The sequence below is a fragment of the Aquarana catesbeiana genome, linkage group LG03 (genome assembly GCF_042186555.1).
Source record: "Aquarana catesbeiana isolate 2022-GZ linkage group LG03, ASM4218655v1, whole genome shotgun sequence".
Classification (NCBI taxonomy): Eukaryota; Metazoa; Chordata; class Amphibia; order Anura; family Ranidae; genus Aquarana; species Aquarana catesbeiana.
The window spans coordinates 547,785,585-547,801,868 of record NC_133326.1 but is presented as its reverse complement, the minus strand read 5'-3'; the positions used below and the strand labels follow the sequence as shown (position 1 = coordinate 547,801,868).

Genomic DNA, 16,284 nt, shown 5'->3' with positions numbered 1-16,284 from the left:
AGTAAAGAAGGATGTGAAAGTTTGGGGACTTACGTTTGAGAGAACAGTAAAAGGTAAGGTTACTTATGATGAACTGTCACAAAAGATTGAAAAGAAATTGGATTTTTGGACAACTCGAGATCTATCCTTGAGAGGTAAAATTTTGGTTTTGTAGGCCGTTATTTTTCCTTTAATACTTTATACTGCAATAGTGTTACCAATGGCGAAGGTGTGGGCAATCAGAACCAATAAAGCTATGCACAGTTTCCTATGGGGAACAAAAATGGAGCGAATCACGAGGGAGATAGTTAAGAAGCCATGTGGTTTGGGTGGTCTGGGCTTTCCGGATTTAGTTAAATTCGTAGATATGTACTTTTGGCTAATGGTTTTCAGATTGGTGATGGTAGATTGAAGGACATCAAATATGATTTGTTATATGGGAGGATGGTTGTTTAGAAGATGGAGGTGGAGGAAAGTGGAGTTGGGGAAACCAGTTTCCTTTTTCTTGTCCATGCACTACAAAAAGCTGGAAAAAATTGGAATGGAGTATGGTTTGGTTGCATTGGGGTTGGACAGAGGGGATACAATGAAGGTAAGGAGATTAATGTACAAAGATGATATAGTTTGCAATATCAGAGGTTTGAGGTCAGTGGAGGCTGTAAGTGTTTGGAGTGCTTTGGGCATAGAAGGGATGTCAAATAGACAACATGATGTTGCATGGTTAGCTTTGCAAAATGGGCTATCCACAAAAGAGTTCCTGAAAGGAAGGGACATTGTAAGATCTGATAGAAGCCCGAGGGAAGGGTGTGGAGATGTGGAAAATGTGCAACACATATTTTGGGATTGTGCCTATGCAAAGAAAGTTAGATGTTTTTGATATGTTTATGTATAAGATTTGTGGATGTAAGCTTACATATTTAGGTTTACTAACAAATATTGGACTAGGAAACGTGGAAAGTAAGTGCCTAGGCTGGATCTTTAGTTGTATTCTAAAGGAGGCTTTGTGGGATGCGATAAACCAATTGGTTGTTAGGCAGGAAGAATTTGAAGTTGGGTGGTGCTGCCGAATGATATTAACGAAATTGCATACGGCATTTCTGCTTGATGTAAAGGAGATGGGGGAGGATAAGAGTTGGAGAATCTGGAGGAGGAGGAGTTGGAATAATTTTGTGAAGATAGGTGTAGGTTGAGGAATGGTTGGATAGTGTAGGTGTGCAAGTAGGAGGCAAATGGTAGTGCATGTAAATGTGAATTTAATTTGATTGTTTATAGGGAAGGGGGGTTTAGGTTGTAATTGTGAGTAAGTCTGTGAATGTTGAGTTTTGGGAGGTGGCTGCGTCTCTTACCCTTTGTAAGTAAGTAGGTAGATTGATGACTAATGTCTGTAGTCTTTGTAGTTTAGGAGGTTTTTTTAGTATGTCTTAGTACGTCTTTAAGTGTAGAGTGTGTTAGATAGGGAGTGAGATTAGGAGGAATGTTGATTCTTTTTGTGTTTTTTTATATAGATTTTGTATAAAAACTATGACGTTGACGAGATTGTACTTTTGGCTTGTACCATGGCAGAAATGTTACTAGTACGTTGAAGTCTTGTTCTGAATAGAAAAAAAAAATCTGTTCTTAACAGTGATCCAGTGGAGGCGCTGTGCTACTATCCTGACCTGACCAAGGTTTGGGTGGTGGCTATGCAAATCTGCTGGAGTGATAGGAACCTGGAAGGTTATTATCAGCAGGAACTGAAACCGGAGTGCCTGAACATAATTGGGTCCGGGAGTAAGTTCTCCCGAGAAAGATGGAAGGGTCCATTACCTCCTGGTTTGAGCGGTCAACCTCGTCTGGGTTAGGAAGGCAGATGATCTGCGGTGTCTGTGCCCCCTGGGAGTGGTCGCCCTAGGGCAACTATTAGTAACACTTGGGTGTGGGACAGTGAAGCACTGATTGAAACCTGGTAGTGCCCTTTGCATACCTTGCTATTGCATTTAGAAGGATGGTGAAAAAGTCCAATACCTATTAGCAGGTAAATGTCACACGATCCTCCACTAGGAACTGAGGGTTATTATTTCCCCAAAATTACCTAAAACAAATATGGAGGGATTTCAGTGAAATGTACCCATTTTGGCAAAAGACAAGGTTTTAAGACTTAAATGTCTCCAGTGGGGTATAAAAGCTCCTATCAACTATTCTGGACCTGATCTTGTGCCAAAAATGACCCCATTAGCTTCATTATTTTATGTTCTTTCACATAGCTTAAAAACAGATAGGCAGTTTACATGTTTTCCTTACGTGATTGAGTTCAGTGCCAGTTGTTTGAGAGTCTTCAGATCAGCCTCCATCCCCCCAAACCCCATGAACACCTCATAGAAGTCATATGACAATCCTTTGGATCCAAAGACAGATGGGTCATCGGAGCTTATGACCAGTGGGTGGCCATCAGCCAGGAGGGCAGCTGCTGGGTGGTTGCGAAGGTCAGACACCAAGAGAAGGACCTGAAGGAGAAATTAAATCAGATAAAGGAGAGTAATGAGGAGAAAGATGTACGCTATATGATTAAAGGCATGTAGACACTCCTCCAAATTATCAAGTTTTGTTCCAGCAGGATTGTACCTCTGCACACAAAGCCAGGCCCATAAAGATAGGTTTTGACTAGTTTGTTGTGGGGGAACTTGAGTAGCCTGCACAGAGCCCTGACCTCAACCCTACTGAGCACCTTTGAGCAGGGCTGCTGTTAGAAGTCACAGGGCCCCGTACAGTCTACCTGACAGGGCTCCCCCTCTGAAAATATCAAGTTATATTTTCGCTAAAATGCCACAGATGCGATTCTATGCTTCACAGCCATGGCAGAAATTTTACCTCCCTTGAAAAAGATTGATTAAGGTGAATAGCACTGCTCTGCACTAGTACAGGCTTAAAGCAGGGGGTTGTCCTGGCTGGACTTGCCGCTTTGTAAATGAACAAAGACTTCTTCCTATGCAAAGCGAGGGATGCTCTTTAAAGAGCGATCCAAATGCTGACTTCTCTTCAGAGAGCAAAGCACATTTGAACGAATCCTTAATTTTTTCAAATTATTTAATATTTAGATTTTTTTTAGAGTTTTATTTTTTATTTATTTATTTTTAAAAAATTTTTAACTACCCTGTTGGGGGGCCTTTGTTGAAATCTGTTTGGACCCTTAATGTCTCCCTTTTATGACAGAGATAGGGACTGAGAACAGAGATTCATCAGTTCCTTTCCCTGCAGCCTCAGCTGCACTGGACAGTGAATGAATGTAAAGTGCTCTGAGGCTTCCTGTTCATTCACAAACTGAAGCATAATGAACACAGTTTACTATGCTACGGTGATGAATAGGCACAGGAGCGATCAGTAACGATTGTTCCCCATGTTCATTCAGGAAAAGTTAAATAGGGCACATTTATCGCCCATCCCCCCCCCCATCCCCCGCTCTCCATCCTGAAACACCCCTCCATGTGTCTGCAGCAGTTGCTGGTGGGAGAGGAGAGGAGGAAAGCCAGCAGCACTGCAGGGGAGGGGGGCACGCAGGGGGTGGGGGCGCAGATACCGATCCCTCTGCAGCACAGCAGGAGGGAGAAAAAGGAGGAGAAACCAGTAGCGCTGCAGGGAGAGGCACAAGAGGTGACAATAAAGCAGTACAGCCGTCGGGAGAGGTGAGGAGGGAAGCCAGCAGCACTGCAGGGGAGGGGGGCATGCAGGGGGGTGGGGGAGCAGATACTGATCCCTCTGCAGCGCAGCAGGAGGCAGAAAAAGGAGGATAAACCAATAGCGCTGCAGGGGGAGGCACAAGAGGTGGAAATAAAGCAGTACGTCTGGCCCTCCTGCTAGGCAGGTGCCCATGCCCCCCTTTTAAACTGATGGGGCCCGGACCTGGTACAGGAGGGCTTACTTTACTACCTTATCAGCAGCCATGCCTTTGAGATGAATTGTAATGCTGATAGTAAGCCAGGTCTTCTCATCTAACATCAGTACTTAACCTCACAAATTCCCAAAGACATGCTCCAAAATCTTGTAGAAAGCCTTACCAGAAAAGTGGGGACTTTTAAAGCTGCAAGAAGGAGCAACTCTATGTGACCTTAAACTGGACTTAGAATGCCACTCCCATAATCCACAGGTGAAGGGGGGTGCAGGTTGTCAAAATGCCTATCCAGATTATGCATACAACAAATAAAAAAGATGCCGCTCTCCCAACCAGCCACCATTACATAAAAGTCAAGATCGACTTCAGCCCGCAAGTCTCTGCCAAAAGGCCACGCCCCCTGATGCCCTTCGCCTCACCCCCCACCCACCAGGGCTTAATCATAGAGTGGAGAGCCGGGAGCCGGATAGGGAAGTTTTATGCATCATCAGCTGCTATACAAGAAAAGGCAAGACAGGTAAGGAATATTGTATGTAATCAAACACAGTAGTGAAGAAACAAATTTAGTGAAAAGACTGAAGGAAAAAATTGGAATGCAATGAAAATAAATGAAAAAAGAGATGAAAATTAAATAATATTCTCATTACTGTTTTAAATACTCATTACTATTTTTTATTATTGACTTTCATTTTTGTATTTTTTTTTTTATTTTAATTTTCATTTATTTTCATTGCATTCCAATTTTTCATTCAGTCTTTTTACTCAATCTGTTTTGTGTTTGATTACACACAATATTCCTCACTTGTCTTGCCTTTGTTGTATAGTGGCTGATGGTGCATAAGACTTCCCTATCTGGCTCTAGACTCTCCACCCTACAATTAGGCCCTGGTGGACAGGGACGAAATGTGTCAAAGGGGCATGGCTTTTTGGTGAAGACTCGCAGGCTGAAGCCGATCTTGATTCTTAGGTAATGGTGGCTTGTCTGGAGAGCAGAGTCTTTTTCATTTGTTGTAAGGAGCAACTGTATACTAACAGCCATGGTTTTGGAATGGTATCTCCAACATGCTCATAAAGGTCAGGTATCCACAAACTTTTGGCAGTATAGTGTATATTGGTCATGTCATCTCCAGCCACCAGGATAGAAGACAGCACCATGATATCCAACAGCAGTACTTTTATCCTTACAATCAGCTACCTGGTTGGAGATGGGACAGATTTCAAGGGGGACATTCATCTTTAGTGACATCTCTCGGGCGACTGGATGTTTTAGGAGGGCATACCCATGCCCAATTCTCGATGTGTTCAGCAGCAGGGCATCCAGGACATTCTTGTCCACATCCCTGCCTAGCCAGCCTGCAAAAAAATAGAGTGATGATTGAAAACCAGATATATATCATATTTCTGAAACACACACATGATAAAATCTACAGTGCCTTGCAAAAATATTCACCCCCTTGGCTTTTTACCTATTTTGTTACATTACAGCCTTTAGTTCAATGTTTTTTTTAATCTGAATTATATGTGATGGATCAGAACACAATAGTCTAAGTTGGTGAAGTAAAATTAGAACAATATATACAGTACATAAAACTATTTTTCAGAAATAAAAAAATGATAATTGGCATGTGCGGATGTATTCACCCCCTTTGTTATGAAGCCTATAAAAAGCTCTGGTGCAACCAATTACCTTCAGAAGTCACATAATTAGTGAAATGATGTCCACCTGTGTGCAATCTAAGTGTCACATGATCTGTCATTACAAATACACACCTTTTTGAAAGGCCCCAGAGGCTGCAACACCTAAGCAAGAGGCACCACTAACCAAACACTGCCATGAAGACCAAGGAACTCTCCAAACAAGTAAGGGACAATGTTGTTGAGAAGTACAAGTCAGGGTTAGGTTATAAAAAAATATACAAATCTTTGATGATCCCTAGGAGCACCATCAAATCTATCATAACCAAATGAAAAGAACATGGCACAAGAGCAAACCTGCCAAGAGACGGCCGCACACCAAAACTCATGGACCGGGCAAGGTGGGCATTTATCAGAGTGGCAGCACAGAGACCTAAGGTAACCCTGGAGGAGCTGCAGAGTTCCACTGCAGAGACTGGAGTATCTGTACATAGGACAACAATAAGCTGTACACTCCATAGAGTTGGGCTTTATGGCAGAGTGGCCGGAAGAAAGCCATTACTTTTAGCAAAAAACAAAATGGCACATTTGGAGTTTGCGAAAAGGCATGTGGGAGACTCCCAAAATGTATGGAGGAAGGTGCTCTGGTCTGATAAGTCTAAAATTAAACTTTTTGGCCATCAAAGAAAACGCTTGACTTTTTCTGTTATTTTGTCCTATTTGTTGTTTGCTTCACAATAAAAAAAAAAATCTTCAAAGTTGTGGGCATGTTCTGTAAATTAAATGATGCAAATCCTCAAACAATCCATGTTAATTCCAGGTTGTGAGGCAACAAAACATGAAAAATGCCAAGGGGGTGAATACTTTTGCAAAGGCACTGTATGTACATGCATGCTTTGGGGTTACTAAGGACAAATCCACTCTGCACTACAATAGCACTTGAAAGCACACTGAAAGTGCAATTGCTGTAGATTGCTGTAGATCTGAGGGGAAGCTCTGAAATGAGGGGAAGCTCTGCAGATTTTATCATCCAATCATGTGCAAGCAAAAATGCTGTTTTTTATTTTCCTTGCATCTCCCCTCTCAGATATACAGCAACTGCACTTCCAAGTGCACTTGCAGTGCATTTCCAAGTGCACTTGCTGTGCACTTGTAGTGCAAAGTGGATTTGCCTTTAGTAAATAACCCTCATTGTGTCTAGAATAAATTTGTTTCAGCATTGCTTCTTTTTTTGTCTGGGGCAGAGAGCTTTGTGGTGCACGATGGCCCAATAATTTTGACAAAAATATGAATTTGAAGGGAGTTACTTTTGGGTTAGTATTTGAACTAGGGGTATTTAGGGGTCATGCTAAGATTAGGGTCAAAATATGGACAAACATCAGGGTAAGGATTTGGGAGTTTATATGTTAAGTTAAAGCAGAACTTTAGCCAAAAATAACACACAAAAAAACCCTAAAAAGAACCCATTAAAAGATAAAATAATGAATATATAATCACAGTTTTGCAATGGTGAAGCACGTACTCCAATAACATGTAAAACAAATGAATCACTAAACGACAAACATTGGGCTACCGAAGGCATCTAGTAATGCTCTAGCTCATGAGTATAGAAGTTCAGCATCAGCAAATTATATGTTAACTTAAGTTTATGTAATGCCATTGCACATGCTGTTTTCTTTTAAACAATGTATTGCACATGTGTTTGAAAATAAAAAAATGTTATTTGAAAAAAAAAAGATAAAATAACAAAACTAGCTCTCAGCTTTAAAAAAAACATGTTCAGCTTCAATCCAAAGATTTTCCCCACAGTTTTTTTACTGCCACTAGATGTCCTCAGTCTGATAGCCAGCATAATTCAGCCCATTTCCTTTGAGCCTGCTCCCTGCCTATGACTAGACAGTGAAAAGAGAAGCACAATGTTGAGCTTATCTGTCTGCCAGTCTGCTTTCTCCTATCAGCATGCTTCTTGTCAGCACATAAACCTATTGGGTTCTTGTGCTGTTTCTTCCTTTTACACTACAGCCCTGCTGTACAGAGATTGCAAGAGATTGACACCAGGTCAAATTCAGGTACTTATACTGTATTTAAAAATATATTAATAGTGTGTTAAATAATAGAAAACCGCATTAATGTGTGTCTCTTATAACTGACTATAACTCAGGTATAATGTTAAAGCTCAACTCAAGACCAAATGTTTTTTGGATTGACTTTTAACCACTTGCCGACCGCCTAACGAAGACATCTGAGTAAGTTGCACAACACAACACACAAAGTAAAACACACCAGGCACACATTACACCCCCCATCACCCCCAGATCACCCCCTAATCACCCCAACCCCCCCCCCCCCCCCCCCCCCCCGTCACAGTGACACCAAGCAGTTTTTTTTTTTTTTTTTTCTGATTACTACATTGTTGTCAGTTTGTGACAGTTAGTGTGGTAGGGCAGTTAGTGTTAGCCCCCTTTAGGTCTAGGGTACCCCCCTAACACCCCCTAATAAAGTTTTAACCCCTTGATCACCCCCCGTCGCCAGTGTCACTAAGCGATCGTTTTTCTGATCGCTGTGTTAGTGTCACTGGTGACGTTAGTTAGGGAGGTAAATATTTAGGTTCGCCGTCAGCGTTTTATAGCGTCAGGGACCCCCATATACTACCTAATAAAGGTTTTAACCCCTTGATTGCCCCCTACTTAACCCTTTCACCAGTGATCACCGTATAACTGTTACGGGTGACGCTGGTTAGTTAGTTTATTTTTTATAGTGTCAGGGCACCCGCCGTTTATTACCGAATAAAGGTTTAGCCCCCTAATCGCCCGGCGGTGATATAACTTGGGTTTTAGGGTCAGATAGGGTCTGCGTCGCCCCAGGCAGCGTCAGGTTAGTGCCGGTACCGCTAACACCCACGCACGCAGCATACACCTCTCTTAGTGGTATAGTATCTGAATGGATCAATATCTGATCCGATCAGATCTATACTAGCGTCCCCAGCAGTTTAGGGTTCCCAAAAACACAGTGTTAGCGGGATCAGCCCAGATACCTGCTAGCACCTGCGTTTTGCCCCTCCGCCCGGCCCAGCCCAGCCCACCCAAGTGCAGTATCGATCGATCACTGTCACTTACAAAACACTAAACGCATAACTGCAGCGTTCGCAGAGTCAGGCCTGATACCTGCGATCGCTAACAGTTTTTTTTGGTAGCGTTTTGGTGAACTGCCAAGCACCAGCCCCAGGCAGCGTCAGGTTAGTGCCAGTAGCGCTAACACCCACGCATGCACCGTACACCTCCCTTAGTGGTATAGTATCTGAACGGATCAATATCTGATCCGATCAGATTTATACTAGCGTCCCCAGCAGTTTAGGGTTCCCAAAAACGCAGTGTTAGCGGGATCAGCCCAGACACCTTCTAGCACCTGCGTTTTGCCCCTCTGCCCAGCTCAGCCCACCCAAGTGCAGTATCGATCGATCACTGTCACAAAACACTAAACGCATAACTGCAGTGTTCGCAGAGTCAGGCCTGATCCCTGCGATCGCTAACAGTTTTTTTGGTAGCATTTTGAACTGGCAAGTACCAGCGGTCTAGTACACCCCGGTCGTAGTCAAACCAGCACTGCAGTAACACTTGGTGACGTGGTGAGTCCCATAAGTGCAGTTCAAGCTGGTGAGGTGGCAAGCACAAGTAGTGTCCCGCTGCCACCAAGAAGAAGACAAACACAGGCCTGTGGTGCCCATAATGCCCATGGTGCCCATAGTGTAAAAAAAAAAAAAAAATATATAAAATAAAAAAAACAAAAATAGTTGTTGTTTTATTGTTCTCTCTCTCTATTTTATCTCTATTGTTCTGCTCTTTTTTACTGTATTCTATTCTGCAATGTTTTATTGTTATTATGTTTTATCATGTTTGCTTTTCAGGTATGCAATTTTTTATACTTTACTGTTTACTGTGTTTTATTGTCAACCATTTTTTTGTTTTCAGGTACGCCATTCAGCTGCAGCGCGGATTTATTTATCTTGACAGCAACAGCGTTTGCTCCCACGATATATAAAGCCGTGACTCCAGCAGAGGTGATATATGCCGAAGCATGGGGGCAGCAGGGGCGGAGGAGCGATTTGCTCCTAACTTTTGGGGCGGATGCCCCCATGCTTCGGCATATATAAATGGTGCACGTATGCCCATCATTAGAAGTGGGTGGATGAAGGGAGGTATTCTAATGGTGGGCATACCCACCAATCAATCTCTTTTTTTCGTTCAGCCCACAGGCTGCATGAAAAAAAAAGATTACAATATATGCCCAACAAGGACCAGCAACGTACTGGTATGTTGCTGGACTTTGAGTGGTTATACCAGAATGATGCCTGCAGGTTTAGGTATCATCTTGGTATCATTCTTTTCAGCCAGCGGTCGGCTTTCATGTAAAAGCAATCCTAGCGGCTAATTAGCCGCTAGACTGCTTTTACAAGCAGTGAGAGGGAATGTCCCCCCCTCCCACCGTCTTCCATGTTTTTCTCTAGCTCTCCTGTCCCAACAGGGAACCTGAGAATACAGCCGGTGATTCCGCCAGCTGACCATAGAGCTGATCAGAGACCAGAATGGCTCCAATCATCTTTATGGCCTAAGAAACCGGAAGCTACGAGCATTTCATGACTTAGATTTCGCGACTTAGATTTCGCCGGATGTAAACAGCGCCATTGGGAAAGCATTTTATCACACCGATCTTGGTGTGGTCAGATGCTTTAAGGGCAGAGGAGAGATCTAGGGTTTCAAAAAAGAGTACCTGTCACTACCTCACTACCTATTGTTATCATAGGGGATATTTACATTCCCTGACATAATTATAAAAAAAAAAAAAAAATGAAAGGAACAGTTTAAAAATAAGATAAAAAAGCAAAAAAAAAAAAAAAAAAAAAAGCACCCCTGTCCCCCCCCTGCTCTCGCAAACGCAAGCATTGGTCTGGCGTCAAATGTAAACAGCAATTGCACCATGCATGTGAGGTCTCACCGCGAAGGTCAGATCCAGGGCAGTCATTTTAGCAGTAGACCTCCTCTGTAAATCTAAAGTGGTAACCTGTAAAGACTTTTAAAGGCTTTTAAAAATGTATGTAGTTTGTCGCCACTGCACGTTTGTGTGCAATTTTAAAGTATGTCATGTTTGGTATCCATGTACTCGGCCTAAGATCATCTTTTTTATTTCATCAAACATTTGGGCAATATAGTGTGTTTTAGTGCATTAAAATTTAAAAAAAAAGTGTGTTTTTTCCCAAAAAAATGCGTTTGAAAAATCACTGCACAAATACTGCGTGAAAAAAAATGACACACCCACCATTTTAATCTGTAGGGCCTTTGCTTTAAAAAAATATATAATGTTTGGGGGTTCAAAGTAATTTTCTTGCAAAAAAAAATTATTTTTTCATGTAAACAAATAGTATCAGAAAGGGCTTTGTCTTCAAGTGGTTAGAAGAGTGGGTGATGTGTGACATAAGCTTGTTGTGCATAAAATGCCAGGATAGTTCAAAACCCCCCCAAATGACCCCATTTTGGAAACTAGACACCCCAAGCTATTTGCTGAGAGGCATGTCGAGTCCATGGAATATTTTATATTGTGACACAAGTTGCGGGAAAAAGACACATTTTTTTTTTTTTTTTGCGCAAAGTTGTCACTAAATGATATATTGCTCAAACATGCCATTGGAATATGTGAAATTACACCCCAAAATACATTCTGTTGCTTCTCCTGTGTACGGGGATACCACATGTGTGGGACTTTTTGGGAGCCTAGCCGCATACGGGACCCCAAAAACCAAGCACCGCCTTCAGGGTTTCTAAGGGTGTAAATTTTTTATTTCACTCCTCACTGCCTATCACAGTTTCGGAGGCCATGGAATGCCCAGATGGCACAAACTCCCCCCCAAAATGACCCCATTTTGGAAAGTAGACACCCTAAGCTATTTGTTGAGAGGTATAGTAAGTATTTTGCAGACCTCACTTTTTGTCACAAAGTTTTGAAATTGAAAAAAGAAAAAAAAATACATTTTTCTTTTCTTTCTTCATTTTCAAAAACAAATGAGAGCTGCAAAATACTGACCATGCCTCTCAGCAAATAGCTTGGGGTGTCTACTTTCCAAAATGGGGTCATTTGGGGGAGTTTTGTGCCATCTTGGCATTTTATGGCCTTGGAAACTGTGATAGGTGGTGAGGAGTGAAATCAAAAATTTACGCCCTTAGAAATGCTGAAGGCGTTGCTTGGTTTTCGGGGCCCCGTACGCAGATAGGCTCCCAAAAAGTTCCACACAGTACTCAGGAGAAGCAGCAGAATGTATTTTGGGGTGCAATTCCACATATGCCCATGGCCTGTGTGAGCAATATATCATTTAGTGACAACTTTTTGTAATTTTTTTTTTTTTGTCATTATTCAATCACTTGGGACAAAAAAAAATTAATATTCAATGGGCTCAACATGCCTCTCAGCAATTTCCTTGGGGTGTCTACTTTACAAAATGGGGTCATTTGGGGGGTTTTGTACTGCCCTGCCATTTTAGCACCTCAAGAAATGAGATATGCAGTCATAAACTAAAAGCTGTGTAAATTCCAGAAAATGTACCCTAATTTGTAGATGCTATAACTTTTGTGCAAACCAATAAATATACGCTTATTGACATTTTTTTACCAAAGACACGTGGCTGAATACATTTTGGGCTAAATGTATGACTAAAATTGAGTTTATTGTATTTTTTTTATAACAAAAAGTAGAAAATATTGTTTTTTTTTTCAAAATTTTCGGTCTTTTTCCGTTTATAGCGCAAAACATAAAAACGGCAGAAGTGATCAAATACCATCAAAAGAAAGCTCTATTTGTGGGAACAAAAGGACACAAATTTCATTTGGGTATAGCATTGTATGACCGCGCAATTAGCAGTTAAAGCGACGCAGTGCCAAATTGTAAAAAGTGCTCTGGTCAGGAAGGGGGTAAATCCTTCCGGGGCTGAGGTGGTTAAAGAGTGTATAGTTCTATCAACCTTTCATTGCTGTCTATAATCCTGCTGGGGAGACTTCACCTCAGTTTCTGTCCCTGTGACAACAGAAATGGAATGGAGGGCAGTAGTAGTCACTGGGATAAAATGCCATGAATGTAATAATTGGATACAGGTTTTATCCCTCCCTCCCCATTGTCTGAAAGAAAAACGTTGCAGTCTGTTTCCCCACTGTAGAGCTTTCAAATCACTTTCTGTCCCAGCAATTTAATGTCCCCTGCCCCGGCTGCATATACTCATCTACCCTTTGCTTTCCCCTCTGCTTGACAAGGAGGAAAGAAAGAGCTATATACTGTAAGCTCTGAGTCACTCTAATCAGCGTTCACATAGGGCTGAGGACTCTCCCTTCCCCATGTGACTACAGTAGGCCAATCACTAAGCACCAGAGCACCAGTGCTGTCACATGACAGGGAACAAGGACAGGAAAGAAGGTAAAATCTCTCCATGGCACAGCCAGCAGTAAAAACATAACATAGGTATTAACCCTTCCCCACTCTATTCAAAGCTAGAGAAAATGTTTTGACTGCAGTCGGTTTATAAAGCAAAATTCCACTTTTTAACATATGTTTTGAAAAAATCCTGTGAGCCCAGGATTTCATTAACCTGCCATAGTGGTCATTATTTACCAGCTTGGGCTCAAAGTACAATGCTGCACCGCACTGCTTTCTGCAGTATTGATGACCACCATCTGCTAAAGCAGGGAGAAGAAGAAAGAGAATTGCCAGATGTCATGTGACTGGCAAGAAGGCTGCTGGATTTGAGATATGTATAAGGGGAATATTTTTAAAAATAAGCACGGGGAAAGGCGGGGGTGCCATAATCCATTTTATGACTACAAGAGAACATTGACATCATACTTTCCCGCCCTCACTTGCTTACTAGTCTCTCCAGCATGGAAAAAGTAAGGCAGGGTAAAACCTGTCTGGCTGGGGATGTTGAGGGCATCTCGAAGTTGGTAGAGTGACTGGCCTGCATCTTCTTGTCCAACCTGCAATAAGCAGAATGATTATTGGTATAAATACAGATGGTTCACTATATGGCAAAAACATGTGGACGCTCCTCCAAATTGAGTTAGGGTGTGCACCTCCAACCTTGTGGTGATAGATTAGGGGAAGGCTCTTTTCTGTTCAGGCATGACTGTGCCCCTCTGCAAAAGGTCAGCTTCTTCTAGACATTCTATGACCAGCTTAGTGTGAAGGAACTTGAGTAGCTTGCACAGAGCCCACACCTCAACCTAGCTAAAAACTTTTAGGATGAACTCTAATTCTGAATGTAAAACAGGTGTTCTTGTCCATTATCACTACCAATACTCACATTTTTTTTCTTTGGATAAATGAACCACATAAATGAACCACATTCTTACAGACACACTCCAAGATCTTGTGGAAAGCTTTGCCAAAAGAGTAGAGGCTGGTATTGCCACAAAGGAGATCACCTCCATATTAACGCCCATGGTTTTGGAATGGGATGTACCACAAGCTTATATAGCTGTGATGGTCAGGGGTTTACAGACTTTTCACCATGTAGTGTACCTCTCAATAGGTCATTAAGGTGCCCTCATTCCTCTCTGGGATGATAAGGAAAGAACATCAACTTAGAACTTCAAAGTCTGTGTTTACACAATGATCACACTCAGTTTTTCTAAATAAATTCCCTTTAATAAAGAAAGTAGTTTGTAACGGTTTCACTAATGCCTACATCCCTTTGCGCATTTTTATAATAAAACCAAGGTCGAGCAGCAATATTCCCTAATGTTAAAACTATGAGTAGTTTGCTCCTCAAGTGGAAAAAAAAACAATATATCATTGTGGGCTGCCAAGATCTAGTCAACTGATCAGCACCAAAGCTAATAGATGAGATAGTGGAAACCATTAAAATGGTGTGGTAAAATGCTTTCCTAATCTAGGCAGGATCCAGGAGCAAGAAGAAACAAAACCGTCACATCAATGGTTCCTGGAGTCCAGAAATATTTATTTCATTATGAAATTTCAGGGTAAAAACCAAACACATTATGGATGTGTTTGGTTGTTACCAACCAAACACATTATGGATGTTGCAAAATACCCCCTTTTTCAGTGCTTAGAGTGCTTGGAATACAAAATGGCAGACTTAAAGGTGTTTGGTGGCTTTGAGAAACACTTCTCCTTCTTCTAAAGCAGGTTTCAGCAGCTTAATACATTTTTTTTTCATTACAATTAGCACTTCAAGCCCCAATGAAAGGGATATTTTCAATTATGAAGTTTGTTATCCTGGATCTTTTTTTAAAGAAAAATATATTTCTGCATATAGGTAATTTGCAGGCACCCAAAACAGGAGCACATGCATATAGGAAAAAATGGTTAATGGTAACTCACAATGAACAGGGGTTCAAAACTTCTGTCAACTCTTTATGCCCTGGGGGAAATTTCCCATCAATTCTGGTCTTGGTGAGAACCAAAAAAGTCCCCACCGGAGACACAGAGAACGATACAAACCTGACAGTGGTTTTAACCCCTCACTAATCCATTTCAACAAAAAAGTTTAGCCATTAACCCACACAGTGTGCTTCACAAGCTGAAGAATAAAAATAATATCTAATATTCTTGTATCTCAAGGGCGTTCCTAAATGAATAGCATTGATAGTCAGACTGACTTAAAACAAAGTGTGAGTTTATTGTCACACAGTTGGCATCATAAATACAATGTAAAAAGTATAATAGTTCAGTTCAGTGTGGGTAAAAATATATGAAATAGAATAAATAGTTATAAAGCTATATTAAGCTTATGAAAGCATGTGTGCTTCATGGCTGCTGCCTTCTGTCGCCATGCTGTCTTGTGTAACCAACTCTCCTAGTGGGTGTGTGTGTCTGGCTGCCCTTCAATATGGAAGCGTTGGCTTTATATGTTACATGTGAACGTCATAACCTCACAAAAACGTAGAATCTTGTATGGCGCACATTCATTTCTGCTAACTACAGCAATATGCTATACAAAAGAAGATATTAACTCAGAGAGTCATATGGAGTTTGATTGACAAGCCCACATGTAACACTCTATATTTGAAGTAATGTGCTGATCATGTAATGTCATATAACCAAACATCTACTAATATGAACACATATTACCAACTTTAACTACATAATAATACTTATCAATATGACTGAGACTACACTAAACTAACTTAACAGGATATAAACAAATATGTATTATTCCTCTAGCCAGTGCTGTGTTTTGGCCTAGGCCAACAAGGCCCAGGCCTAGGGCGGCACTTTGTGGGGGGCGGCAAAAAAGCCACCCCCCCACCAAAACGGCACCTGCTCTCCTCCCACACAGGAGCCGTCAAGCCGCCCCGTAAAGCCGTGATTCTCTCTCTCTCTGAATGGCCCTCTGCTGTGGCCAATCATGGGGAGGGAAACAGCGGGGAGGAAGCTGGGCGGCGGCACGGCGAAACCAATTAGAGACGCTCTCTCTCTTCTCCGTTCAGCTGACAGAAAGGGGAGGGGGGGCGAGCGGGGGAGTTCTCTGGTAAATGGAGCAGCAGATCTGTGACAGGGAGAGGAGAGATGTGGGCTGTCAGGGGAGGGGGAGGCGAGCGGGGGAGATACACAGACAGCCCGCATCTCTCCTCTCCCTGTCACAGATCTGCTGCTCCATTTACCAGAGAACTCCTCCGCTCGCCCCCCCTCCCCTTTCTGTCAGCTGAATGGAGAAGAGAGAGAGCGGCTCTAATTGGTTTCGCCGTGCCGCCGCCCAGCTTCCTCCCCGCTGTTTACCTCCCCATGATTGGCCACAGCAGAGGGCCAAT

General features: G+C 42.1%; 1 protein-coding gene across 7 annotated transcripts in view; it reads right to left on the bottom strand.

Moving 5' to 3' along the window:
• The window catches only part of ADA2 (adenosine deaminase 2), a 118,970-nt gene that overhangs the window by 17,208 nt on the left and 85,478 nt on the right, over positions 1-16,284 (bottom strand). For 6 of the 7 annotated variants that reach the window (XM_073621569.1, XM_073621567.1, XM_073621573.1 and 3 more), the window contains exons 7-9: positions 13,380-13,488; positions 5,040-5,197; positions 2,260-2,462 (exon numbers count right to left, since the gene is read on the bottom strand). In XM_073621569.1, the coding sequence (XP_073477670.1) occupies positions 2,260-2,462; positions 5,040-5,197; positions 13,380-13,488 (470 nt within the window). The remainder of the gene's footprint in view (positions 1-2,259; positions 2,463-5,039; positions 5,198-13,379; positions 13,489-16,284) is intronic. The other variant, XM_073621574.1, reaches the window with a different exon arrangement.